At 35.9% G+C, this 26782-nt stretch overlaps 1 protein-coding gene across 4 annotated transcripts in view; it reads right to left on the bottom strand.

The window, feature by feature from the left end:
* Positions 1-872: 872 nt before the first annotated feature.
* LOC126846979 (fat-like cadherin-related tumor suppressor homolog) overlaps positions 873-26782 on the bottom strand; it is a 157289-nt gene continuing 131379 nt past the window's right edge. For 2 of the 4 annotated variants that reach the window (XM_050586897.1, XM_050586896.1), the window contains 39 exons: positions 23031-23137; positions 21628-21832; positions 18368-18429; positions 17579-17848; positions 16888-17043; positions 15140-15353; positions 14016-14394; positions 13455-13886; positions 13161-13389; positions 12822-13074; positions 12350-12764; positions 11935-12202; positions 11706-11861; positions 11416-11599; positions 11099-11323; positions 10900-10923; positions 10304-10540; positions 10026-10226; positions 9756-9950; positions 9374-9679; positions 9087-9295; positions 8875-9019; positions 8650-8811; positions 8267-8584; positions 7912-8187; positions 7585-7845; positions 7332-7502; positions 6807-7046; positions 6502-6733; positions 5870-6377; positions 5662-5805; positions 5340-5591; positions 4947-5278; positions 4645-4795; positions 4110-4585; positions 3914-4019; positions 3612-3798; positions 3063-3284; positions 873-2205 (listed from right to left, as the gene is read on the bottom strand). In XM_050586897.1, the coding sequence (XP_050442854.1) occupies positions 2033-2205; positions 3063-3284; positions 3612-3798; positions 3914-4019; positions 4110-4585; positions 4645-4795; positions 4947-5278; positions 5340-5591; positions 5662-5805; positions 5870-6377; positions 6502-6733; positions 6807-7046; positions 7332-7502; positions 7585-7845; positions 7912-8187; positions 8267-8584; positions 8650-8811; positions 8875-9019; positions 9087-9295; positions 9374-9679; positions 9756-9950; positions 10026-10226; positions 10304-10540; positions 10900-10923; positions 11099-11323; positions 11416-11599; positions 11706-11861; positions 11935-12202; positions 12350-12764; positions 12822-13074; positions 13161-13389; positions 13455-13886; positions 14016-14394; positions 15140-15353; positions 16888-17043; positions 17579-17848; positions 18368-18429; positions 21628-21832; positions 23031-23137 (9083 nt within the window). In that variant the 3' untranslated portion in view covers positions 873-2032. The remainder of the gene's footprint in view (positions 2206-3062; positions 3285-3611; positions 3799-3913; positions 4020-4109; positions 4586-4644; positions 4796-4946; positions 5279-5339; positions 5592-5661; positions 5806-5869; positions 6378-6501; positions 6734-6806; positions 7047-7331; positions 7503-7584; positions 7846-7911; positions 8188-8266; positions 8585-8649; positions 8812-8874; positions 9020-9086; positions 9296-9373; positions 9680-9755; positions 9951-10025; positions 10227-10303; positions 10541-10899; positions 10924-11098; positions 11324-11415; positions 11600-11705; positions 11862-11934; positions 12203-12349; positions 12765-12821; positions 13075-13160; positions 13390-13454; positions 13887-14015; positions 14395-15139; positions 15354-16887; positions 17044-17578; positions 17849-18367; positions 18430-21627; positions 21833-23030; positions 23138-26782) is intronic. The other 2 variants (XM_050586898.1, XM_050586899.1) reach the window with 2 other exon arrangements.

A 26782-nucleotide genomic window follows, 5' to 3' on the forward strand; every position in this document is an offset into this window, starting at 1 on the left:
TTATAAATAAAACTACCTATTTACTAATTTTTATATTTATATTTAACATTTAAAAAAATTATTTAAATATTATTTAATTTTATTTTGTGGTAAAAAAAGAGAGTATTAAAATGTGTTATTATTATATTGTCAATAATATATAATGAAAAGTTTTTTTTTTAAAATTAAAACAATAAAATGAGTTAATGTTCTATAAATAAATCATTCCACAAGCATTAAATATGCACAAATTATGGTTAAAGTAAATGTGTAATAATGATATCCCCAAATTTTAATAAACCCTGTTATATACACAAATTTTGGTATTTATTTTAATTTCAACGCCTCTCCATCCACGCAGTATTATTAAAAAACAATTACAGTATTTTCGGTCAGTCAAACTGATCTGAAACTCTTACACACCTTCCATCTGTATTTCTTTCAAACTGTAATACTCATAACTTGTCTGTCTTGACTTTGGTATCTTTCTTTTTTAATTTTTAATATAATACTATTAGTACTAAGACTTTGTTCATTAAAGTAAAAAATACAAATAAAGGTTAATTACTGTTTACTTATGTATATTTAATATTAAAATTTTTAAATTTCCTGTTAAAAAAATTTGTTGGTAGGCAGCAGTAAAACAATTTAGGCTCTAGAAATAAGGTATTACACTTATAATTGAGTAAACATAAGTGTGTTATCGAAGTAATTGTTTATTACAAAAATAATTTACATTTGTCATTACAAAAATACATATTAAACTCTTATTACATAACTCAAAAGCTAACAATAAATCAACTGATTTATAACATTATAAAATACAATATACATCATTGATAAAAAAAAGTTCATAAAGACTGTTATAAAATTACTATTTTTAAGTTTATAATTTGTGTCATTAATTTGCTCGAGTTATAAATAGAAGGAAAAAAATATGTATAAATTAACTATAGGAGGCCTGTTACAAAAAAGTAGTTCTCTGAAAAAAACAATAAGTAATAACTCATAATTGTATATGTTATTATCAATAGTAGTATAATATAGAAGTAATTCGCTTTTAGAAAAAAATTAATACTTTAAAGTCAATTAGGCACTTTTGGTCGACACTGTATAAGAATTAATTAACAATTTATACAAGATTAATAATAATTATTTACAATAAGAAAATTGTTTTAATATATATATATAAAAATGAACATTTGATATTAGATTTTCACCATTAAAAGTTTCAAATATTTTATTACTTGTAATGGAATGATACTGCAGTTAATAATACACACACACACACACACATAGAGTATTACATATTAGGCGTTCAACTATATAATATGTAATACGTATATTTATAAATAGTTGGGTACAATGCTCATAATAAAAATTACAAAGCTAATAAATAATCATTTTTATTTTTTATTGCCCAAGTCCCTTATCTCAGTTTTCAGGATAAACTAAATGCATTATTTTTGTTATTTAAATCAATATGAAATTGATGAACATGTGAGTAGCACCTAAGGGTATATTATTAGCATAGAGATGCATTATACAATTTTTAAGACTAGGTTAGTTTAGGTAAACTACTACACATTAAATTATCTATATTAAATAATAATTTTAAATAAACAAATAATTAAACTGGCATTGGATATGGTGCGAGATCATATTTTCTAAAGGGAAATGTAAGAAAAATACAAGTATAAAAATAAAAAATAAATTGTCAACATACAATGAAGATAAAGTTGACAATAAATGAACACTATATTATTTATTTTTAGTATATTTATTTCAAAGGGCATTAATTTGTATGAATAAAAAAAAAAAAAAATTATTCAACTATCACAGAAGTATATTTTTTATATACATACAAATACTTAGAAATGAATCTTTCAGTCTTTTGAAAAAAAAAATAATAATAATGAAAGGGACAAAACTAGTCAAAAACAAACATATACAAATTGCATATAATAATAATTGTCAATTATCAATTGTTAGGCTGCATCCTACATAACAGCAAATAATATTTTTAAACGGAATGTTTGAACAACACAACAGCTTACACAGCAGTCGACATTGGCATATCTGGATCTTCAATTTCACAAACATTTGTTGACAGCTCACTTTGGCTTGGATATCTCTGAGGAAATCCATACGTTACCACATCGTCATCTTCACTGCGATATGAGAGGTACAATTCTTCATCGAGAGTTTCTAAATCTCTAGCTGGATCTAAAATATCATAATAAATGGTTATTTACACTCATATGATTATTCAAAGATATGTACTAGGCAGTGGCGTTTTCTGATTTGGGGTGCTATGTGTTATAGATTAAGAAAAACCCTTTTTATGGGGGAAAAAAAAAATCTAAACATTATAAGTGTATTTATCATATAATTAGTGACAATTTAGTAGTATACACGGCATGAATATAATAACAATAATATTTAAACACCAACAGTCGATCGTAGTGTCCAGTGTCTACAAGAGAACAAAACCGGATCCAATGCAAGCACTTATGAATATTTCTTTTGTGTGATTGATGTAAACGATCAGCACTGGCGACAGGCAACCACTATTGGCTAATTGTTAATTCTATTTTCAAAGCCTTAGTCTAGTAATTTACAGATTTTGTAAATAAAATGATTTAAAATACATTACAGTATTACATACATAAATTATGTAGGGCGTTAACATATAACTTGCACACCAAGAGAAAACGCCACTGGTACTTAAATTAATAAATTTGTTGTTTTAAATTCGCTAAAACTTGACTTTGGCAAGTTTTGCTGTTTAAACAGAAGGGAAACTTTTTTTATTTTTATTATTACCATTTTAAATACAATTCTAATTAAATTAATTTGTTTTATCGAAAATATGTAATGTATACAATTTTAAGTTATAAATTAACTGTTGTAAAAAAATAATATAATGAAAATAATTGTTTTCTATTGCTTGCTTTGCATCACTAATCTTTTCGTAGATTTAGAAAAAGTAAAATTATCTTTAAATGAATATTAATATAATAGTACATAATAGCTAGAGGTTTCCCCTGATAAAAACTATAAATTGATTATTTAGTATTTACCAATAATTGGGTGGTGGACTTCGTCATTGCTGTCACTATGAAAATCTGAAGAATCAGGTACTTCGCTGCCAGGAACTTCGCTGATGTTGGGCAATGGATTTTGACTTCGGCGTACCCAGTCCGAGCAATCCCAATGGTAACCACCAAGTATTCTAGTGTCTTCCTCGGCACAACTGACTGATCGACGCGGAATTCTAGTCACATCTGGAATGGTTTTGAGATCTAAAATAAAAGTAAGTTATTATAATAATTAGTTTATATTTAGTTATGTAAAAAATGCTTATTTAGTATTTGAATTAAAATTTAATATTTTACAAAAGTACATTAAAAACTACCCATTTTTTTAGACACCTCGAAAAGGGTTTGATCTGTTAGAAAAGGTATAAGAAATTTGGATCCATAAAACTATACAAGTATATAACTAATATATATACTTATACCTACATACATTTATTTGATTATTATTGAGGGGGTTAATTATTACGTTTTAGCACAATTAGTTGGTTTAGACATTAACACATAAAAAAATATGATAATGAAGTAGTTTACCATTCATTATTTTATTATTGCTGCCCCTGTTTAAATTGCGCAAATAATCTAGAGGAACATTTTCTAATTCGTCGCCGGCAGAACCATAACTCCTCAGTGTATCCAAGTTGTTAAGTTGATTTGAAGCTACGGCGGCCATGTAAGCAGTTTCTGGGTTGGTGGCTACAGCAGTATATGACGCAGGGCGCTAAAAAAAAACAGGCTATATTATCTTCCCAACAACTAATGACTTGTAAATTATTTTGAAAAATGATCAGAATATATTTTATCTATATTAAACTACAGTTCAATAATTTCCATACTTGAGAAACTTCCAAGTTGCTTATTTTCGAACTCCTCTTAAATTCGGTGTTCAACATTGTAATATTTTTGTTCCGACGAGCATTTCGACGTTTTACTCGACACTTCCTGTATGTGTAAAAAATAAATTAAGTGATTAAAAATCACATTAGTTTAAAATTATTTTAATACTTAATAAATTTTATGTTTTGAACAAACCTGCAAATAATCAATATACAAATAACCATTATGATGAAAATTACAGCTGCTGAAGCGGCTATGAGTTGTATCCAGGTGATGTGCAAATTCGAGAATATTGGTGGCAGACATGCTGTTTCGTTACCGGCCAAACAACGGTCACCAACACCTCGAGGCCTGTCGCATTTAAACTTTCCATCTACTTCATTGTCGGGAATGCATATCTCATCTTCCTCACACAAACACTCTGTTGTCATTTTGCTCTCGCACTGTTTACCAATGAAGCCTAGGCGGCATGAACAATATGGTTGGTGGGTATGTGCAGGAGCCACAAATGATATCATGTCGGTCACTATTGTTTGAACTTGATCAGGTAACCAAGCGATACGTTGGCTGCATACACCGTGTCCCGGAGTACAGTTGCATGGGTGAACATTATTTGATATGATTAAGCCAGCCTTTTGAAGAGCATTATGCATAGTACTCAAGTCGATTCCCTAAAATTTGTTTTTAAGATTAGGAAAATCATCATGGTTACAATTGCAAATAAACTAACCCCTCTGATGTATAACAAAATATCTAAATTTCCTTGAGGAGCATCTTGGACACTAATCAAGCTCACTTCTTTGGCTAAATTCGATTTTAGTGAACGCATTAGCATTTTCTTTTGGGTCGATAAGAAATGTTGTGGAGTGACAGACTTCAATCTGGAACAGATGATACACTTATATATTTAAAACGTCATTGAGATCATTATATTTTCATACGTAACATAATAAATTAAACAAAAATAAAATCTTCTTTTAAAAGCTCAGCGTACATAACTGGTAATGTTACATAAACACATTATTTTTATACCTTATGCTCACAGCTTCAGATAACATATCATCAGTTAGTGATTCGACAACAACGTTGGCTGTTGAAAATGAAGTAAATTTGCCATCGCTAACTGAAATATTTATAGAATAAATCCCAGCGTCTAGCCCTTGAGGTGCTCTGAGCTCTCCTGAACGTTCTTCTACTTTGAAAAGTTCTTTTTGACTCATTACATAATAGACTAGCGTATCATATTCATCTTGATCGGTGGCATGTATTTGCCCAACAGTTCCACCTTCCCATCGATCTTGCCATGATCCCACCCAAATTTCAAGAGGTGTTATTATTGGGGGGAACTGCGATTCTTCAATTACCTATACAAAAATATTATGGGATTTATATAAATACGCAAAGATCACTTTTTTAATAATTTACTTTAATGTTAAGCCATGTATCTGAGTGCAAGACAGGTTTTCCGTTATCAAACACACGTATTTCTAGTTCATAGTTTTGCTGGTAACGATGGTCAAGACGTGAAGCAGTTCTAACAGTACCATCTGGGTCTATGCTAAAAGCACTGCCATCTTCATTGTTGCGTATGTCAAAAATGAACGGCCCACCATTCGGTTCCATGTCTGCATCAGTCACAGAGAGTTGGCAAACAATCCAACCAGGTTTTTTATCTTCCTAATAGGTAAATAAAATACAATTACGATCCAGAATCATTGTAAAACAGTAAATGCTAGAGAAAACTCACATGAACAAATGCTGAGTAGTTGTGTTGGGAAAATAGTGGAGGATTGTCATTGACGTCAGTCACTTGTATGTTGACCAACGCAAAACTGATCAGTTCTGGAGTGCCAGAGTCTGTCGCTCGGATTTGTAAATTATAACTTGACACCTAAATAGATTGTTGAAAAAAAAAAATTTAATAAAATAACATAATCAATTAAGGAGGTACTTACAAATTCACGGTCTAGAGGCTTGGTAATAGTTATGTTGCCAGTGTACGGATCTATGGAGAATTGTTGATGATGATCTCCTTTGACAAGAGCATAACGGATTTTTCCGTTAATCTCACTGTCCAAGTCAGTAGCAGACACTTTGATAGCCACTTCACCTATGTGTATGTCTTCGCTGACTTGAGTGGTGTAAGCTAGTTGTCCGAATATCGGTGCATTATCGTTGGCGTCCAATACAGTTATGTTTACAGTAGCTTGATTGCTAAGAGGAGGTTCACCAAGATCGGTTGCTTGGACTGTTAATAAATAATCACGCACGCGTTCGTAGTCTAATATTTCGAAAACACTGATTATGCCGGTCTCGGGATTTATCGAGAATTTGTTGTGTTCATTGCCTCCAACAATAGAGTAAACCACTTGAGCGTTTATACCCGAATCTAATGATGTAGCCAAGACTCTTGTAACTTCGGTGTCAATGGAAGCTATTTCCGAAACAGTGGCATAGTACATTCTATAATACCATACAAACATTTAGTTAAATATTGTTTAAACTATATATATATATATAGTTGTGAAATGTATAACATATATATATATATATATTATGGTTTGTCTATTAAATTCCAATTAAATACCTTTGGACGAATATTGGAGGATTGTCATTAACATCCAACACAATTACAGTTAATTGGGCAAGTCCTGAAAGCGGCGGTGTACCATGATCGACGGCTTTGACGCTTATGTTATACATTTCACATGTCTCTCGGTCCAATTTCTTAGCAAGAGTCACTATACCACTGTCTGGTGATATAATAAAGCGATTATCAGCTGAATCTTGCAACGAGTACTTTAATTTTCGGTTTAAGCCTAAATCAATGGAAATACTGTTAATAAATATTTTTTGTACACAATAGCATGTTAATCGATTAATTCAATTTACCTATGTCAGCATCATTAGCGTGCATTTTAATTACAATGGTGCCGATTTGTGCATCTTCGGATAAAGAAGCCGTATTGTTGTTAGATACAAACACAGGAGCGTTGTCGTTAATGTCTACCATTATGATTTCAACTTTACTTATACACTCCCAGTCATTTTTTTCTCGATCTTGAACATGCGCTTCTAAATTGTATCGAGATTGTCTTTCTCGATCTAGTTGCACTGCAGTCTTAAATAGGCCTGAAACAATAAACTCATTGTTAAAGAACATTGGGGTCAGGACACAGGGTGATCGAAGAGGTAACATAAGTCTTCAGGAATTATTAAAACTAAAAATCATATTTTAACAAACAATGTAGACACTTTAGATAGTCAAAACTATTAGATATAACTATAAATTATTTTATAGACAAAAAATGTGTTCGTAATCATGTTATTTGATTTTTTGGTTTTTCCGTAGTAAAAAAAAATTGTTTTGACTAAAAAGTCCCATCAATGTTAAAACCTTACCTAACCAAGACTTACCAGTATCAATATCTAAGCTAAAATGCTCCGCTCCATTACCAGTCAGATAATATCTTAATTTTGGATTTAAATCTGCGTCTCTGGCATCAACAGTTAAAATTACACTCCCAATGGGAGCTCCCTCGGATACCATGCGTCTGTAGCTATGGCGCAAGCATATCGGCTTTTCGTCTAAAATTCAATAAATATTTTGCTGAGTTAACTTGTAACGGATATGATTCTTTTTTCTTTTTTTAAATTAAGTATTATGTACCATTGACATCAATAACAGTGATATGAAGTTGCGTAGTAGAGACATATTTCCCATCCGTAACCAAGATGGTAAGTTGGTATTTGTCTATTGTTTCTCTGTCTAGCATGTTTGTCACATAAACTTCACCTGTTGATCGAATCGCAAAGTTGGAGTGTACATCACCATCATAGATGTGATACATGAGAGTAGATGGGAGCTCGTTGTCTTCATCTATTAAGGTCAATTGTACTACAACGGTTCCAGGTAATGAGTCTTCTTCCACTGTAATAAAATGTGGCATAAGAACAACTATGTGGTACAAGACATAACAAAAAAAAAAAAACGCACCTGATGCTGAGTACACGGTTTGTGAGAAACGGGACGGATTGTCGTTGTAGTCAACTAAAGCAATATGTATTTTCACAGTAGAATTCAGAGATGGTGTACCACTATCAAAAGCTATGACATCAAACGTATACGATGATTTAATTTCTCGGTCCAAATTTGACACAGACACACTAATAGATCCCGAATATTGATCTATCACAAATGGTACATTCATATTGGAATTTATCACGTATTTAAGTTCACTGTTTTTTCCTTCGTCTAAGTCAGTTGCACGAGCTGCAATTGAAAAAAAAAAAATTGTTTATTGTAAAAAAAACTCCACTGTAAATTTAAATAAAATTAAACAACTAATTACTTTTGACAACTGGTGTTCCTTCGGCTATTATTTCTGATATTTTAATATTATAATAGTCATTATCAAACTCTGGTATGTTATCATTCTCGTCCAACACTTTCACATGGACTTCGGTCAGAGCTGTTAGCGGTGGTGAAGACTCTGTGTAAGCGACTATGCCTAGTATGTGTAACGCTTGCTTTTCTCGGTCTAATAAACCGGTTGTTGTTATTTCACCTTTATTGTTAATTGTAAATAATTTTGCTGTATTTTCAGACGCCGTTACCCTATATTTAGCATCCACTTCGGACACTAATTTCACAGTAGTGACAATTGTGCCTGTAATACAACAATGTTTATTATCTATGTACATTATTGCTATTATTATAATATATTTATATTACCAATCGGAGCGCTTTCCGTCAGGTTGAATTTCTGGTCTTGTTGAAGGAAAACGGGAGGTAAATCTTCAGGTGATCGTATAAATAATTCAACTGGAACGTCCGATTGCCTAGGAGGCGTTCCACTGTCAGTTGCACGCAAGAAAAACTGGTACACATTGTTTTCTACACGAAAAAAAAAAATTAATTAAAACACACTGTTATGTATTTAATATTTAACAAACTTACTTAAATTTTCAACAGATTTCAAAAGTACAAGAGCACCTGTATATTTATTTACAGTCATTAATTTTGTGATGTCGCTGGGTTCGATATCATTAATTGAGTATGTTATTTGACCAGTTGTTTCTTGATCATCATCTACGGCTTTTACCTGTTTTGATAGAATACAAATGTATAAAAATAATGTTTGAAAAAACTTTTATTGATAATAATATTACTGTGAGAAATCCTGTGTTAATTGGTAACAAGCTATCAATGCAAGTTTTGTACTCTGGCAATTGAAATCTGGGCGAGTTATCATTTTCATCACTCACGCGAACTCTTACTAATGTGAATCCACATCTAGCGCCTTGGTCACAAGCCAACACGCTGATTTCATACATTGGTGTTTCTTCTCGGTCCAATGTCATTCTTGATTGTATGACACCTAGTTTTTTTGTAATAAAATTGATCATCGTCAAATAGGATATTTATTAATATACTATAGGATATACTAAATGCATACCAGTAACATTGTCGATATGAAATATTTTCGATAATTTTTTCGACTGTATTGAGTAATTCACTTCACCGTAAGGACCAGTGTCATTGTCAATTGCCTGAACCCGTATGATTTCTGTGCCGGCTATCTGATTTTCCATAATGCGTGCATCGTATTGAAGCTTCTCAAATACCGGACAATGCTTGTTTGTTGATACCATTTCAATCCTTACCCTTGAGAAACTTGTATACACTCCATCACTGACAGATATGTTAAGTACGTGCTCATTTTCTGAAGCCAATTTGTTTAAGTTCGAAACAATAACAACCCCTAGATACGTAAAACAATTTATTTTACCGAATCATTTCATTTATAACATTCATTTATTTTTTAAGCACTGATTTACCTGAAGTGGAATTAATATCAAACATCTGTTGCATATTTCCTCCTGTTATACCGTAAATCAGACGAGAATGATCAACAATATCGGGATCAGTAGCAGACACCATTGTGACAAACTGACCTCTTTCCACGTCTTTGGACAACCAACAGGAATAAGAAGATTGCTCAAACTTTGGTGCATTATCATTCACATCAACAACTAAAAAATTCAAAAATAGTGATGAGTTGATAAACGCGGCTGCTTCAAGTAAAGGTATTAAATGACTGTACTCACCAGTTACCCAAAGATGAGCAGTACTTCTAAGAGGCGGTACACCCGAGTCGGTTGCTTCTAGTACTAAATGATGGGACGGGCGTGTTTCATGGTCTAGAGATTGTTTCAGATAAATTGATCCATCTTTATCGTCTATGTGAAAATAGTCGGTAGAGTTCTCGCTGTCTTTTTTTATTGAATATTTAACCACACGATTTATATCTAAAACATGACAAATATATTAAGTTGTAGGTATATAAATACATAAAGGAACAAAATGCATAGACCAATACACCTACCAGTATCGTTGTCAGTGGCCGTGACTTTGAGTATGAATGAGCCAAATGATGAAGATTCTGATACGGAGACGTTGTAGGATTCCTGAAGAAATTCAGGTGCACAATCGTTGACATCTGTTACCATTATGCTGACCAACACGTCAGCTGAAACACCGGATACACTATCGGTCGCCCGAACAGTTAGTGTGTAATGTTGTACTTGTTCAAAATCCAAATTATCCACAGCATACAATAAACCTAATTAGTAAAAAAAATCATATTAATTTGATTTAAAAATAAAATCAGTGTAATTGGCCCATTATACAAAAACAAAAAATATGAAGTACAAAAATAATTCCATTTTAATTGAGCAAATATGTGTTATTAAATATTACATAATTGAATATTTCCAAGAAAAAAAGCTCATTAAAAAATTGAAAGGATTATTAATGATGGTAATAGTTTGTTTAAGAGATGTATATTAATAAAAGGATGCTTTAACATGCTGTGAAATAATAATAATACTATGTTAATAATAATACTAATATTAATGGTCAAATGCATCTGGTCTAAAATGCAAAAAACCCACATAAAAACTAATTTTAATGTGTACTCACTAGTACTACCAAAACCATCAGCTGCTAAGTCACCAAAAAAAATAAAAACAAATTATAAATGTTATATTTTATTATATGTACATATATATTATATACATATATACATAAGTATCAAAGCACCATCCTTCACCATTAAATAAAAGAAATACTGAAGAATAGTTAAAATATTAATTGTAAACGGTAACGAAGTAAAACTCACCCGTATTGAAGTCGATGGCAAATTCTTCAAAAGTATTTCCACCAACAATACTGTATATTAATTTTCTGGCGAGTGGTGAATCAGCTCTGATTGTTAAGGGTAGAGGAGTGTAGAGGTCGATGTTTTCAGGAACAGACACTGAATAAAACTGTTTGTCAAACACTGGCATTGATCGATCCATGACTTTTACATTGACTTCTACTTCAGTTGAATATGATGTTAATCCTAAATAGCATTATAATATTGTTGATTGTAGTTGTGCACAATTTAGTTGTATTTTTAATTATTTTGTTTTTTTTAATTTTTCGATAGCTTACCTCCATCAAATGCTGCTATGGTTAGTTTGTATTCATTGCTACGACCATTGTTTTGACTTTCAAGGTTATGTCTTAAAAATATCTCTCCCGTACTTCTCGAAACTCTAAAAAGCTCACCAGGTCCTTTTGTTAATTCGTATCGCACAGCTGCATTTTCTCCTTGGTCCAAATCTACAGCGTGTACCTAAAGTTAATAACAATCGATTATAATACCGTATAATGAACACAGGGTGGTAAATTAAATAGATCCAAAATAATTAATAATATTAGCATAATATTCCAATAATTACCTTAGTAACTAAATCATCTTTTTTGGCATCAATTGATACGACCGCATAATATGGTAAATTCACAAACATAGGAGCATTGTCGTTAATGTCTAAAATAGTAACGTTGACAGGGACGTGGGCAATTCTTAATTCATTATCGGCATCCATACTCTTAGCCTATGCAAAAAAAAAAAATAATAATTTCAAATTGTGAATACCTATAGGTATATTTTTATTTATTTTTACAAACCTGTACAATAATTTGATACATTTCTCTGACTTCACGATCGAAAGCAATTCCGGCGGTGCTTACTATTCCAGTAGTGGGACCTATTTGGAAGTATTTACTGGGATTGGATATTGAAAACAAAAGATGTTCATTGAGATGCGCTCCGACTACAGTGACGGCACACAGGAATCTGACTTTAGTGTCATTTTCTGTGGCAGTGGCGTAATAAACTGACTTTTGGAATTTGAGACTGGAGTCCTCACTTCGGTACCAGATAATGTTAACGGTGCTAAAACAATATTTTGTGCGTATATTAAAAATTTAATTGATGTAAAGGGAATATTATATTTAAATAATTGCAACAGTTGACAAGGCAAAAAAAAAAAAAAAAAATAAAGCAAAAAAAAACTAGGAAACTTTGTTGTCGAATACTCACGATTGACTGGAGTATTTTCCATCGGTTACAGACACCATTAGGCTATGAGGGCTAGATTTAATTCCAGAACTAGGTTCCCGGACGGTTATAAGACCTCTATCGGGATCGATGGCGTACACGTTTGCTTCGTTTCCACCGGCAATGGAGTAGGTGAGCTTCGTCAGTTTCTCGGAATCGCCGTCAGTGGCTTTAAGCTGAACGACTGCGACGTTAGCGTAAGTCGGTACCAATACCGAAGCGTTGTACTCGTAGCTGGTGAATACCGGCGGGCAGTCGTTAACGTCCAAAATCGAGATCAACACCGTGGCTAGCACTTCGGACGTCTGTCTGGGGTTGCCCTGATCGATGACTCTCACGCGGAACGTTATGTTCGGACTCGTTTCGTAGTCAAGCAGAGTAGTGGTTCTTATGGCGCCTACGGGACAACGGTAATCAATCGATTGTCCACTATGTTATCGGGCCGGGGACTTACCGGTGTTGGAAACCACGTGGAACATTCTGCTCTGGGCGAACTCAACGATTTCGTATTGCAACAGCCCGTTGGAACCGGAGTCGGCGTCCGTGGCACGTATCAACAACGGTAGTGTATCGTTCAACAGCACCAGCGAACCGATGGGGGCGGCTTCGCTGATCATGCCTTTGTAGCTGGCGTTGAGCAACACTGGCGGGTTGTCGTTTCGGTCGAGCACGTGCACCGAAACGTGGCAAGTGGCTTTTGAACCGGCCTTTAAACAAAAAAAAAAAAAGGCCACCATCGATCGGTATTAGCGGGGCACCATTACGCACTGAATCAAAGCCAAGACAGACTTACCATGTTCGTAGCGGTCACGCTGAGGTTGTACACGTGGCGGGTTTCGTAGTCTAGGGGCCTCTTGGTGGTCAACACGCCGGTGCTGGGATTGACGGCGAACACGTCGTAGGTGTCGCCCCGGACGAGTTCGAAGAGCAGCGACGACGTGCTCCGGGCCTGCAACCGTTTCACGACGGTGCCGGACGGTTCGTTCTCGTACAGCTCGGCGGATTCCACGGCGTTGTCGAACCTTAAACGGAATCGAGTTACACGGCGAACCGTACAAAAAAAAAACACGGTGGAAAATATACATACTTGGGCGACGCGTTGTCGGCCATCACGACCACGATGTAAACGTGCACGGTAGAGTACAGGGGAGGCGATCCCGAGTCGATGGCCTTAACCATGAGCACGTACTCGGTGGCAACGGACATGTCCAATTCTTTCATGACGCGCAGTGTGCCCAGTTTGCTGTCCAGGCCGAACGCGTTACCGACGTTGCCCGACATTATCTGGTACGACACGGCCGCGTTCTCGCCGTGATCTTTGTCCGTGGCCATCAGTCGAAGCACGCTGGTGCCGACGGCGGCCGTCTCGAACACCCGGCATTGTATGATCTTGGAACTGAACTCGGGCGCGTGGTCGTTGACGTCGACCACCGTGATGATGACTCGGGCGAAGTTCTTCTTGGACGGCGTGCTCTGGTCTTTCACGACCACGGTCAGCTCGTGTCTGGCTATGCTTTCCCTAAAACACACGGTTGCACGTTAGCGAAAGAACTCGGGTCGTGATCATCAAGACTCGCTCCGGTCAAAACCCCAGCCCGTGTAGATAATTATTGCTATAAAAAAAAAAAGAAAAGAAAAAAGCGTTTACCGGTCCAATGGTTGCAGAACGGACACGATGCCCGACAGGTAGTCGACGGCGAAGGATTTGATCGAGTTGACGTGCTGAGCACTGTGTATGCCGTACAGCAGTTTCGTGTCCTGGTCGTCGTCGGTAGCCGAAAGCCTGACGACCGGCGATCCGGTTTCCGCGTTTTCCGTCACGTTCACCTCGTACACGTGTTGCGAGAACTTGGGTCGGTACTCGTTGATGTCTTTGACGCTGACAAACAGTTGGGTGGTTGTCGTGTACACGCCGTCCGTCACGGATATGGTCAAGTTGTACTCTTTCACGGACTCCCAGTTCAACTGCCGGGCGAGCAGCACGTTGCCGTCGTCTTCGATCATGAATTCCGAGTCGGGGTCACCGCCTGTGAGCACAGAAACAACAGTTGTATTTGAAGAAAAAAATGTCGGCTTTAAGACCACGCATATTATATTGTAGTGTAAAAATTGGAATTGTTTCGGTCTAAAAAAATTCCAAAATTATTCGTTAAATAATTCTTAAATAAAACTAGAAATAACACATTTGTAGTGTAAGGACAAACGTAGAATGGCAGAGGTTAGAAAAAGGATAAAAAAAAGTTGTTTTAGGTAATTAAAATTATGCATGGACCGCGGCTGGTGTAAGCGCGGGAGTCGCGAGAGATCGTTTTGGGCGGAGGTTGAGGGCTAAGGTGGCCGACCCCAAATATTTTGCGAGTAGAGGCGAGAGAGAAGATATTTTTCTGTCACACTTTCATCAATATTCGTTTACATTAATAATAAAAAAATATTCCGGCAAGCTGAAAATTCAGTTAAAATATAAACTACCTACATTTGTTTCAATGGCGATTTGGTAAAGTAGTTCACGAAGTATACAATTATTGAATAATTTTTTCCTAGCGAAAATACAATTTGGAAAAATGATTAGTTATGTTGATGCTTTTTTTTTAGACTCGCCGGTTTTTTGCAATTTTCTCAAAACATTATTTTTTGTCGTGTCAAAAATGAAACACATGTGCGATATTATTTATTTGAAGTTTTTTTTCAAAAGGAAAACCTAATTCAATTGGGTTCTACCATACAAAATATTTTCACTAGTTTCAATTTTATTCAAACTTCGAATACACTCACTTTCTATCTTGTACCACAGATAGTCTTGGTCCTTGTCTACGGCCATGATCAGAGCTACTGTGTAACCGACGGTGTCGATCTCTGTGATGTCCACCTTGAGGTTGGGGTTTTGTATTTCCGGAGGGTATTTGGAGTTTTCTGGGATTTTCAACACTTCGACGTTGACTTTGGCCATGGAGCTCATGTTCGGCGATCCGTTGTCCGTCGCTCTTACCTGCGGATATCGTCCAAAACATTAGTTTTTCTTTTGGCGTTAAAATTAAAGAATAGGACAAGCGGGGCACATGGGACAGCGTTGCCCTTGTGCATGCGTCGTTACTCTGAATTTTGTGTTTTGTTAAGTAGGGGGTAATGCGAATATGATGTTCTTTGAGAGGATTTTAATCAAACGTTAACAAAAAAAACTTAAACTAGGTTTTCAATCGAACTCTTAATCCCTCCAACGAGCTGTATTGCCCGTTTTTTACTAGTTCATTTCCCACAACTCCGAATGTTTAATATTGTATAATAAAAATGGATACCAGGTTTTCTTTCAAAATAATGATACTAATAATGAAATACGGCTTTGAGCGTACAAAGGGCGTGCTTTAAATTATCACGGTTTACGTCGCCGGGCCCGAGCACCAAACTTCTGGTCGCGTTCGGTTCAAAATTGAAAAAGTTGTTATAAACAAACACTCGCTTTTTAACTTGCGATCACGGAAGTTTTTATCACGTTATTCTTCTTTAACCAGGACCGCATGCTTGATTGACGTACCCGGTATTGAACCAAGTCCGGCAATAATTGCAAAGTCATATTAATGTCCCCCCCCCCTCATTTCTAACAAATAATATTATTTACGCGTTCGGGTCGGCCGTCCACGTAGAAATGATCGTTGCCGTAATAATAATAATAGCGAGGGCGTTTAACAATCCAAGTTCTACACCATTAGCCTTCCCCTCTCTCACGTTTGATTTGAAATTTGAGTAGTGTTGTTTAGGAGGGATTTGGCGATGAAAACCGAAGAGGACAATTTGATTTGTACGTTGGCTTAGAGACCTCACGTCGCCCCGTATACAGCTGAACATAATAACTGGAGTGGGTTTACATTATTTTCATCGCCAGCGAAATGTACTAAAGCCTTTGTACACCCAAATCACGAATAGCGAATAAAATAAAACCGACAAGAGCGTTATGAAATGCGTTTATGCTTGGCGCGCTTTCAACAGAAATGCCATTCTAAGCGTGTATGGACAGATTTGAACAGTAAGTGAATAGTGCAACGGGTGGCTCGGCGCACGTGAATCAAATGAAAACGGCGAGGTTTAGTTCATTTTGTTCTTGTTTTTTATAACTGCTGTGGCTGAGGAAAAAATACGTTATAAAGACTCGAGTTTATGGGTAGTTTTGAAAGTGGAAAATAAATTTGACTTTGATATTGTAACGACGGCGCGCCATGCGTTAAATTAGAAGTAAAAAAAAAAACATATACACACGCATAAACAAAATAAGGAAACTTTAAACACGAGAGCTATAAAAAAAAAAAACCTTTTTAATCGTTGTTACTACAGACTATCCCGACGGAAAACAAAAGAGCTCGTTCAGATAGGTACGACGACGGGGCTTTAATGTTTTGCCGAATCCCCTCGCAGAGAAAAGCACGGCATGTGTATGCAAAACACAGGTACGTTGTTTTTATTTCATAATTATAGCATTTTTTTTTTTTTTTTATGTTCAAAGCAGTTAATGAAACACGGGCAAAACTCACGTAAAATGAATAATCTTGGTTGCCTCTGAAACTATGGTCCGAGTGTACGAAACCGGTTTCGGGTTCCACGGCAAAGATGTCGTCGTATCCAGGAGCAGCTTTCAACGTGTAAGTGGGTTTGGCGTTGTCGCCGAAGTCGCGGTCTTTGGCCAAGATCTGAAAAAATTAAAAATAAAATATAATATAATATTTAAATTAATCTAATTACGAGTAGGGGCGTTGATATGAAACGCATTGACAAAGCAGCGGTTCAAATGTCATGTGCATTATTGATTTGACGTTTCGTCAAAATAACATAATATTACGAAAACTCGCCCAACTCTGGTTATAACTGTTTGAACGGTCGACCAACGGGTTCTAGATGAGAAGTTGTCAACATCCGGGGGCGTACCACTTTGGGACGTAATCTGTCCACGATTATTTATATATAAGACGGAAAGACGGCTAGTATTTATAATTCAAGACTTGTACAAACGTAATGGAAAATAACCAGCCACAAAATTAAAGTCTAAATTGAGACCTCCTAAACCACGAACAAAATCCGGAACATTGTATACTGTACCGGTTAAACGCACAATACGTGCAAATAAACGGTTACCAGCTACACGGTTATTATTTTCAAGTATATTGCTAGTTCTCAATTATTCGGAAATTTGTGTTATTCTGTCGCAATGTAAACATATACACTCACTCTAAAAAGTATAGGACCGACAATGTCGTTGGGTCCGAACAGAGTCCACGGTTTGCTGTCCAACAGCTGTTGGTCGACTTCGGAAAGTTCCCCGAGGGCAGCCGTACCATTTTCTTGGGTGAGCGGTTCTTGCACTGGTTGAGTTTCGGGTATTTTGAACCGATACGCTTTCTTCAACAGCTCGGGGGCATTGTCGTTGACATCGTCCACCGATATTATCACACTGGTAGTCGACGTCAACACCGGTATTCCATCATCGATGACCGTCACCTTTGGGGAAAAATCAAATACAAACGTATTAAGAAACGAACCGATAAAATAATAATTGTCAATGGCAAACACAAGGTCATTGTATTTTAGATTATTGTTTGGATTAGGAATAGCAACGAAATCGATCAGATGGATATTGGGATATGTATTTAACGATTGGAAGGAAATAATCAAGCGTGACATGTATGCAAGAACTGTAAAAGATACACGGTGAGATAAAGTAGAGAAAGATCTCTCAATAATGAGTGTAAACCGAATTGGAGGCATACAGTCCATTACCGGGATGAGCGGAGACAAATTGTGATAGAAGCCAAGGGTTACTATGGTTTGTGGTGCTGCTAAAGAAAAGAATAACCTCTGTACTGCCGATAACTGAAGGTGTGCTGCAGTCAAGACTCCTAACGTGAGGTAAGAACTGCTCGATAAGGTTAGGATTGATCAATGTATTCTTCGAGCGTCTACTACGATCTTTGAGTTGCATTTAAAATGTTTAATTACTTAAAATTATTTTCCAATTACCTCTAATATGTGTTCGCTTTCGGTTTCACGGTCTAGTTTCCGTCCGGTAGTGGTGATAAGACCTGTTGACAAAAAAATCACAGATAACCGTTAACATAAGTAATTTAAGAAGTTACAACACACACAACCTAAACATATTTAGTACCGCCAACTCGATTACCGATGCCGACTGATGAAATTATTATAATATAGCACAACGGATAACGCCAGTGTTATGACGTTGGCGTTATCCGTTTTCGACGTTTATACCTTTGGGTCACGATCTGCCGAAAGTAGTCCTATTGTGCTCTGCTAACCCATACGTACCACTCCGGCGAGGCGGTATCTTTTTTCCCCCTTTTACACACATTTGGTTTTCCATAACTGTGTATATTATTATATGTATAAAGCGCGTTATCACCCGCCAAAGTAATACATGCGTTCTCGGTATAAATAATATATTTATGATATCATAACCATAGTATTAGTATTTGTAGATACAAAACTTACACAAATCATACTCGGTAGAGAGTATGTAACCTGCATACATACACGCATGTTGTTTTTGTTGGCATTATTAAAGTATTTGCTAGTTAATATTATAAATTTTCCGGGATCAAATCTACTTGTAAAAGTTTTTAATAGGGTCTCGCCATCCCCCCCCCCCTTGTAAAAGCAAACGACCAGAGGATTTGTGCCGAAACCTGCTGCGATTGATCTCTGGTTCATAGTATATAATCCCCCTGGATGCATAACGTCACGTGCTGCGGTTACCATATTAAGTATACATAGTGATCGCAGGAAAGCTAACTATCTCTTATTAAAGGTGTCGAAAATCGCACGTGACTTCGAACGATAAGTACGAACGCGTTAATTTGATTCCCTACCCTTTTAGTGATCATATTATTATCTCACATATCTGACATAAAATAAATTATATTAACGTTAATACATACATAATGCACTATTGACGCTCGTCGCCCGAGGGATGACTTTATCATCTATCCCGGTCGTGTGCACGGCATAATATTATGTATTTATATTATACATTATACAATATACACATGTAATTTATAGTGACTGTTGTATATATATATATAGGACACATATTGGACACGAACAGTACACCATTGGCAGTGTGTCTTTTCTGGCTAATAAAGTACGTCCACATAGAGCATTGCTGCCAAGTGTACCGCCACGGCCGTATTGCACATACATAAATTATTATTATTATAACATACATCAGACATTATTATTACTTTGCTTGCTATATGTCAGGTTTAGTTTAAAACATATGCTGCGTTATATGTATTTTTTATTGTTAGATTAGAATAGTTGTGCCATAATTATTATCGTTGTACTGATAAAGTTGGGGAAAATAATCCTACTAACAAATAGTAAAGACACAGTCATATTGCCCCGATTAAATAACATACTTGCCCGGGCCAAATTGTCCCCAACACTACATTACACACCGGGGTTAGTGGCATAAGTTCAAATGTTGTCCGAGCCAAGAATCCCACCCTCAATAAGGTTAGTTTGTCATAGAAACGAAGAAAAAATACTATACAACTACTACTAGAATAATATAATTCTGAACTGTGTTCACGAAAAAAGGTTTAACGCCGAAATCAATACTACCATTGGTTTAAAAAAAATACTTTAAAACGCCACTATCAACTTCTTCGTGTATACTCTTTCCTTTTTTTGTCTAACATAGTCTCCACACATCCAAATCAACGTTCACATTTCGGTGCATCGTCTCGTATGTCCTTTGTAAGTTCGTCAGAGAAAACCTAATGGGCTTTATTAAGCTGACCATTATTTGTCGCGTTAAACGGATACGTTTTAATTTTGAATTCAATTGTTGCTGACACGCGGTTTTGTCTGGACAACAACTATAAAAACGACGCGTTGATACTAAACAGTTAGTCGTGCAATATTATTTTATGTTCACCGGGCAAAAGAAAGACGGCGGTTAAGTTTGGTGTTTTCGTTAGCACGTGGCTTTCAATAGTATAAACAATAACATACTATACATCATATATGTATAAATATATATTATTTATATATATAATATATAGGCTAGCGCTGAACTGTTCTTGGCGACGTTACGGTAGCTGTTGTAAAAACGCGTTTCTATATTCATGTAGTGAAAAATCGTGTTTAAAGAGGTGCAACGAGCGCAAACATACATAATATGTGACAAGACATTTGTTTTCAGACATTATTACAACTACAGTAAGTTTACAGTTTGACGAAATATTTATCGTTTTTTTTTTTTGCTCATGTATAAAAAATGTTTTTGCCCGAACAGCAGCTGTACGTCATGACTCATGTATAGTGGTAATAATTTATGATTTGGCATTAGACGGCGATCCGATAAGAAAACGTCAACTAATAAGTATAAGGCCACGAAGAAGTGAGAGTAAATGAATTTGTGAGCAAATAGCGTCATAAAAACCAAGCTGAGCCTTTAATTAAAAAACTTTCAGCTGAAAATAAAAAAATGAAATGGACCCAACTTTACGCTGCCCCACCTCTTTAATCTCGCAGACGTCGCGTCGCCGTTATTATATTATATATATAAATATTATATCTATATCATAACTGGGAAATACTTCCTTTTTACCATACAATAAACTACTTTTAGTTGAGCTGTATATATGTCAGTTTTAAAAGAAGTTTTTATTTTTTTATTTTATTATAAAGTAATAATACACCGACCTTTTCTAATACGTAATAATAGTGCATAGTAAAGCAATTTGTGTAAAATTCTTATCATGCATAAAATAATAACAATATATTTTTAAGATGATATTAATAATTAACCTATTGTTTTATTTCCAATATTATTGCGCAATAATATAAATTGATTAAATTTTAGAAGTTTTTCTTCAATTGTTTAAAAGAAAAGTTTACCTTTTCAACTATATTGAGTATACTAAATATTATACTCTATTTGTAATATTTTCGAGTAAATGGATCGAGATAAAATTGTTATAATTTACTTTCTATAAATAGAAATTAGAATAGAAGGGATTATATAGATTGATGTCGGCGGTAAAGGGGTTTTTTTCTTGAGTTAATTGAGTAATAAATGGGATGACGTAATATGATTTTTATTTTTTTTATCAGGGGTTTAAACCTTTACGCTATATTTATTGGCGCTTGCTTTCTGGATGTTTTAAGTTTACACAAACATTTATGTTCTCTCCTCAAAAGGCACAATTAGCCCTATCGTAGTTATTAATAAATATTATATATTATAATATACAAACCGGTAGTGGGCTCTATGAAAAACAACACTCCCGGGTTGCCGGAGGTAATTTTGTATGTTATTCTGGTGGCTGACAAATCACCGTCGGTGGCTTCCAGCTGTATGACCGCCGTGTTAGGTGCTGCATTCTCCATTATCCGTGGATAATATACAGGTGCATTGGTCAACGGAACGTTGTCGTTAACATTTTTCACTTCAACGTACACCTGCGTTTGAAAGACAAAGTATTAACACACGAATAGTGAGCGCCGATCCGGCCAGACCAGCCTGACTTTGGATTATTCAAAATGGCCACGAAGGTCTAATGATCAAGTTAAAATTTAATTCAGATTTGATTTCTTAAGCACGTTCACGGCAGAGCTGGACAAGTTGCTCCATTTAATTAACTAATTATGTCTGTATAGTAAGTACCGGAAGTCATAGTCATACATTTAGGGATATTTGTAAAACGTTTATATACTCGTTAATTATAATAATAATAAAACTAGTATTGGTCCACGGTACAATATTTATGTATATTAATTCTATAAGTCAAAACTGGAGCGCAGCACATGGAAAATAGACAGTCCGGAGGACGAGGGGTAAAATGACCCCGCGATAAGAATCCCCGGACTATTCCGCATGAGTGACCTGCTGCTTTTCATTAATATTTTGTTTCCTCGATTCTCGCTAAGACCCAAGAGCCCGGTAGGGTTTTTCAATGGGAATAATATATATTTTGCACATACGCTTTTTTGGTCGGAAATCCGTCCCAATTACGTGGCTCGGGGGGTTTTTTTTTGTTCACTTTTCATTGTGGGTTAGTCCGAATTAGCTTGTAATTACGATAGAATAAGAATTTTAAATACAAAAATATAGGTCAGTAAATAAGCGACCCAAATTTTTTAGTATTCAATTTGAATAATGTATACATTTCCAATCTGTCTCGGTCTAAATGAGATAAAATAGACTGAGGTGGTTTGGTGAGAGCGGAGTCAGAAACAGTAAGTATGGTCATGATTTGTTGTTGTTGGATGCGATTGACAATGATACGAGGACAGCTGGTGTATGCGAGAATGACGCGTGAGATCGTGTTAAGTGGAAGTTTAGGACAAGGGTGGGCGACCACAAATAGTTGGGATATAGACGAAAGAGAAGAATAAGGATAAAATAGAGAAGAGTAAAAAATTGGACTCCATCCGTGAACGGTATTGAATTCCTAAGCACCCAAGGTATATAAGCCGACGGTTTTAGAATTTGTGTGACGTGCAATGCATACAATTTGCAGGTGTATGGACGTCCACAGTGCCTTTGCTTGTGGAACGAGGGTTCCTTTAAACGCATTAGTCATATAAATAATCTATTAATGCAAATGAGCGACTACTGCTCAGAGCAATATAGGTATATAATATGTTTAGAGTTTACCTCGATGCGAGAGTGCAGTGGAACGGTGGCGTGGTCGAATGCCATCACAGTCAGCCAGTACGACGATTTCGTTTCCGCGTCCAACACCACCATCGTCCTGATGTTTCCTGAAAAAATTTAATTAAATTCACTCGATGAGAAATAGTCATAATGTCATTATAACTAATGTCGGCGAGCACACCGCGATTTGCGGCTTCTACCTTAATTCGAGTTAAAGCTAATCATAAGACACGAGTGGTCCGGATGAAACGACACCGGATTAAGAAATATATATAATAGGATATATAAGTAGCAGTGGTAAATGGTAATAGAGGCCGTTAAAGCGGAACCGTATTTGCATAATATTATAATATACATATTAAAACGCTTAGTATTTATAATTACTAAGGCTACTCCGGAGTAGCCGAGGTAACCATCTTTGTGCGCCTTTATCGTAGTTTTGCCAGAACTTGAGGTAACAACAGCAACATGTTGTCGCTACTACAGGGCACGATTAGGGCGAAATAATACAAGCTACCGGTAACAAACGATGTCTCTGTCCTACCCGGTCGTCTCCGAATGCCGGAGGGTCATTACACGAACACGGTCACGGTGACCTCCGAACGCAATACCACTTTACTCTGAACTAATAGTCGAAGGGTTTACACCACGGGAGCGCCCGAAGAGTCATAATTATAATAACACAGTCGTTATACTGTACGGCGATCGTGCGGACAAATTCAAAGTCCAAGAGTCGACCCTTAACAGGAATAAGTAACGCGCTTTCAGACAACTTCCAATCCCTGTGTTCCCGCAGCGAGAGAACGATCGTTATTGTTAGTTTACCGACACCGTGTTTCCCCCAGACCGAAGTCCGGGCTAAGTGCGATTTTTACCACCGCGCTAACTACCGGGACACACTCGACTTACTATACATAGTGAGTCGAGTGTGTCGTGGGTACACGCGAAAACGACGGAAAGAACTAAAGGGTATTTTAATCAAACGTGAAATCCTGATCGACAATAACATTATAGTTTTGTTCGTTCTCATTTTCTTTTGTTACCTCCGGTGCAGTCTTTGTGAGAAAAAAAAACGAATACTTCACTATATTTTTCCCTTTGACACGATTTATACGGTAACAAACATCGTATGATTGTTAAATAATACAATTACCGGAGTTGCAAACACTTTAGTCGTAAAACAGAAAAAAAAGTAACTTTGATCCTCCATATAGAACGAGCCAATAAAAATACATTTACAAACAATAATATAAAACGTCATTTCTTTATCCGATTTACATTTTATTGAATCCAGTCGACGACTTTTCCATTTGTTGCCCTATCAACAGAAAGGGCTTAATAAGTGATTGGCAATCGTCTTTTTACATTCTTAGGCGCATTTTTATTTATTGTGTTTTCATTTTATGTATTGTCAGCGTTGATTTAAATAGATAGATAAACTATAATTGATCCAACGAGAAACTGCCTCTTGGCGGTAACAGCTATAATACTCACACAATGCACACCATAGGTCCTTTCCGTTCGCTAATAATTTTGTTCCGGTCTCTCTCTCTCTCTCTCTCGCTCTTTCCAATCACGTTGTACAAATACGACTGGCCGTAAACCCCTAAATCCCAAACCGGTAAACTAATTTGAACGCCAAGTAACAAATTATTATTGTTATTGTACAGCGATAGAGTTATGGAACGGGATGGATACGCGAGTAACCGGACGAAGGTATGCGTTTTTTGATGGAGCACTACCTCACCCCTACACCGTGTTCAGATTAATTCCTATAATTGGCCGAGGGATTCCTCATCCGCTTTCGCGTAATGGGTTTTGGATATCCATAATGATTTACCGCCGTTCAATGTTGTTGTAGTTGTGGTTGTATAGCGCTCGCTTTGCCCTCGTCGGCTCAACTTTAATAATAATATCGTGTCGGCGTGTTTAGATAACGGCGGAAAAAATACTTTTGATTGTACAAAATCGAAACACCGGAAACAGGTCGACAACTAAGAAACTATTCTCTATAATATTCGATAAACTTGACCGTTAACGACGGTAAAAAAACGCATTATTTTACCCACATTTGGGGGTGAAAAAAAAATTGTAATACAACAAAATAAGGGTATGCGTTGAACGCCTGAATTTTCACGTTGTTCTTCTCGTGTTCATAACTACTTAGACTAAACTAATTTTACGTATACAATATTCATACTAAATGTATTCTCCATAGACACCATAATTAGTCATTAAAAAAAAAGTACAACAATTATTCTAAGTGTTTCTTAATTACGTTGCATTGAATTTGTATAGGTACGGTAATATACTATGATGGCATAAAACCGCTTCTGTCGGTGGAATAATTTTAACAACGCACTTATAGTATACTAAGACTTGGGAGTTTCGCAAAATAAGACGAACTATTCATAAATAATAATGTATTACAAGAGCTTTACCGTATATACATACGGCATAAACTAGTACGGTATGACCTACGGATGGGTAGTGAAATATAGATTATGTGACCTAGTAATCACTATAAGAGGATTGAGGGTTAGTTATTATTACGACACAACGGTTAATAATTAGATACTAATAAAAATTAATAAAAAAAAAGAATAGTAAAAACCCTTTTTATTCTAAATTTTAAACATCTAAGGTCATCAATAATTGTTTAGTTAAAGCCGAAAATATTGAAGCCTGAATATGTTGTTATCTTATTACTAGTCTCTTGTCAGCTAACCTTGAGTCAATGACGTCAGCGCGGTGTCGTTTTTGCGTTTATGTCAAATTTCACGGATCGGGCACAAACTAAAAACACACTCATTTTATTGATATGATTTAACCGTTCATTATTTTACTGTTACACAATTATGTAAATTAACTACGTATCGATGGAATTTGGCGTCAGCAAATAATAAGTAATAATTACTACATTGTTTAATTTAAAATGCTAAAAAAGGTCCGACTGAATATAATTATCCCTCCGACAAGGCTATATATGCGCCGCATGGTAATCGTTACACGGCGCTAAAGGAGGTTGTATGCCCAGCTATCAAGCACTCCATTGTATATATTATGACCTTCGATCACAGAACGAGGCGCACACGAGACGACGACACTGCCGCCGAACACGCCACGTTATGAGACCTACCTGAGGTAATTTGATCGGTTATTATACAACACCCGGGTCGAGTATATTTAAAATTAAAATCGCATCGAAAGGGATGTTTTACATGTGCACATTATGAGTTTTCCGAATTGTCTCCGTAAACCGGACCGAACACGGTCCCAACACGAAATGCACGAGTCGACAACGCTATACAGACTTTAGAAGTCATTGTGATTATTACCAAATTAGAGCGCACACAGTGATTCACCAGGGTGTGAGTCCCGCAAAATATCCTTCATGTGGACTTATGCAAATAAACAATATTGTCGATAACCTACAAAAGGCGAACTCGGATGATCGATAGCAATAATATTAAATTACAATAGAAATATTAATTGTTATCAAAAACATGACATCGCGTGTTCACCGAGGCGGTAGCGTTTCTCTCGACACGAACGCATTGAAATTGCCTAAGCAACTCGCCGTGCCGTATAGGAGGCGATTATTCCGTTTGGAGCGTGAGAAATGACACGAAATGAATTTGTAAACCTTTTTTTTTTTTTGGTCATTACTATTTCCTTCAAGGGGGTGTTTTTTTTATTTATAGTTTTGCGTTTACGCATTTCGGACAACGTTATTACAAGTAAAATACTTT

Source organism: Adelges cooleyi, unplaced genomic scaffold, assembly GCF_023614345.1.
Source record: "Adelges cooleyi isolate 19-005CV unplaced genomic scaffold, UGA_ACOO_1.1 ACOO_flye_CR_arks_rails_tigmint_CR_PRNA_9, whole genome shotgun sequence".
Classification (NCBI taxonomy): domain Eukaryota; kingdom Metazoa; phylum Arthropoda; class Insecta; order Hemiptera; family Adelgidae; genus Adelges; species Adelges cooleyi.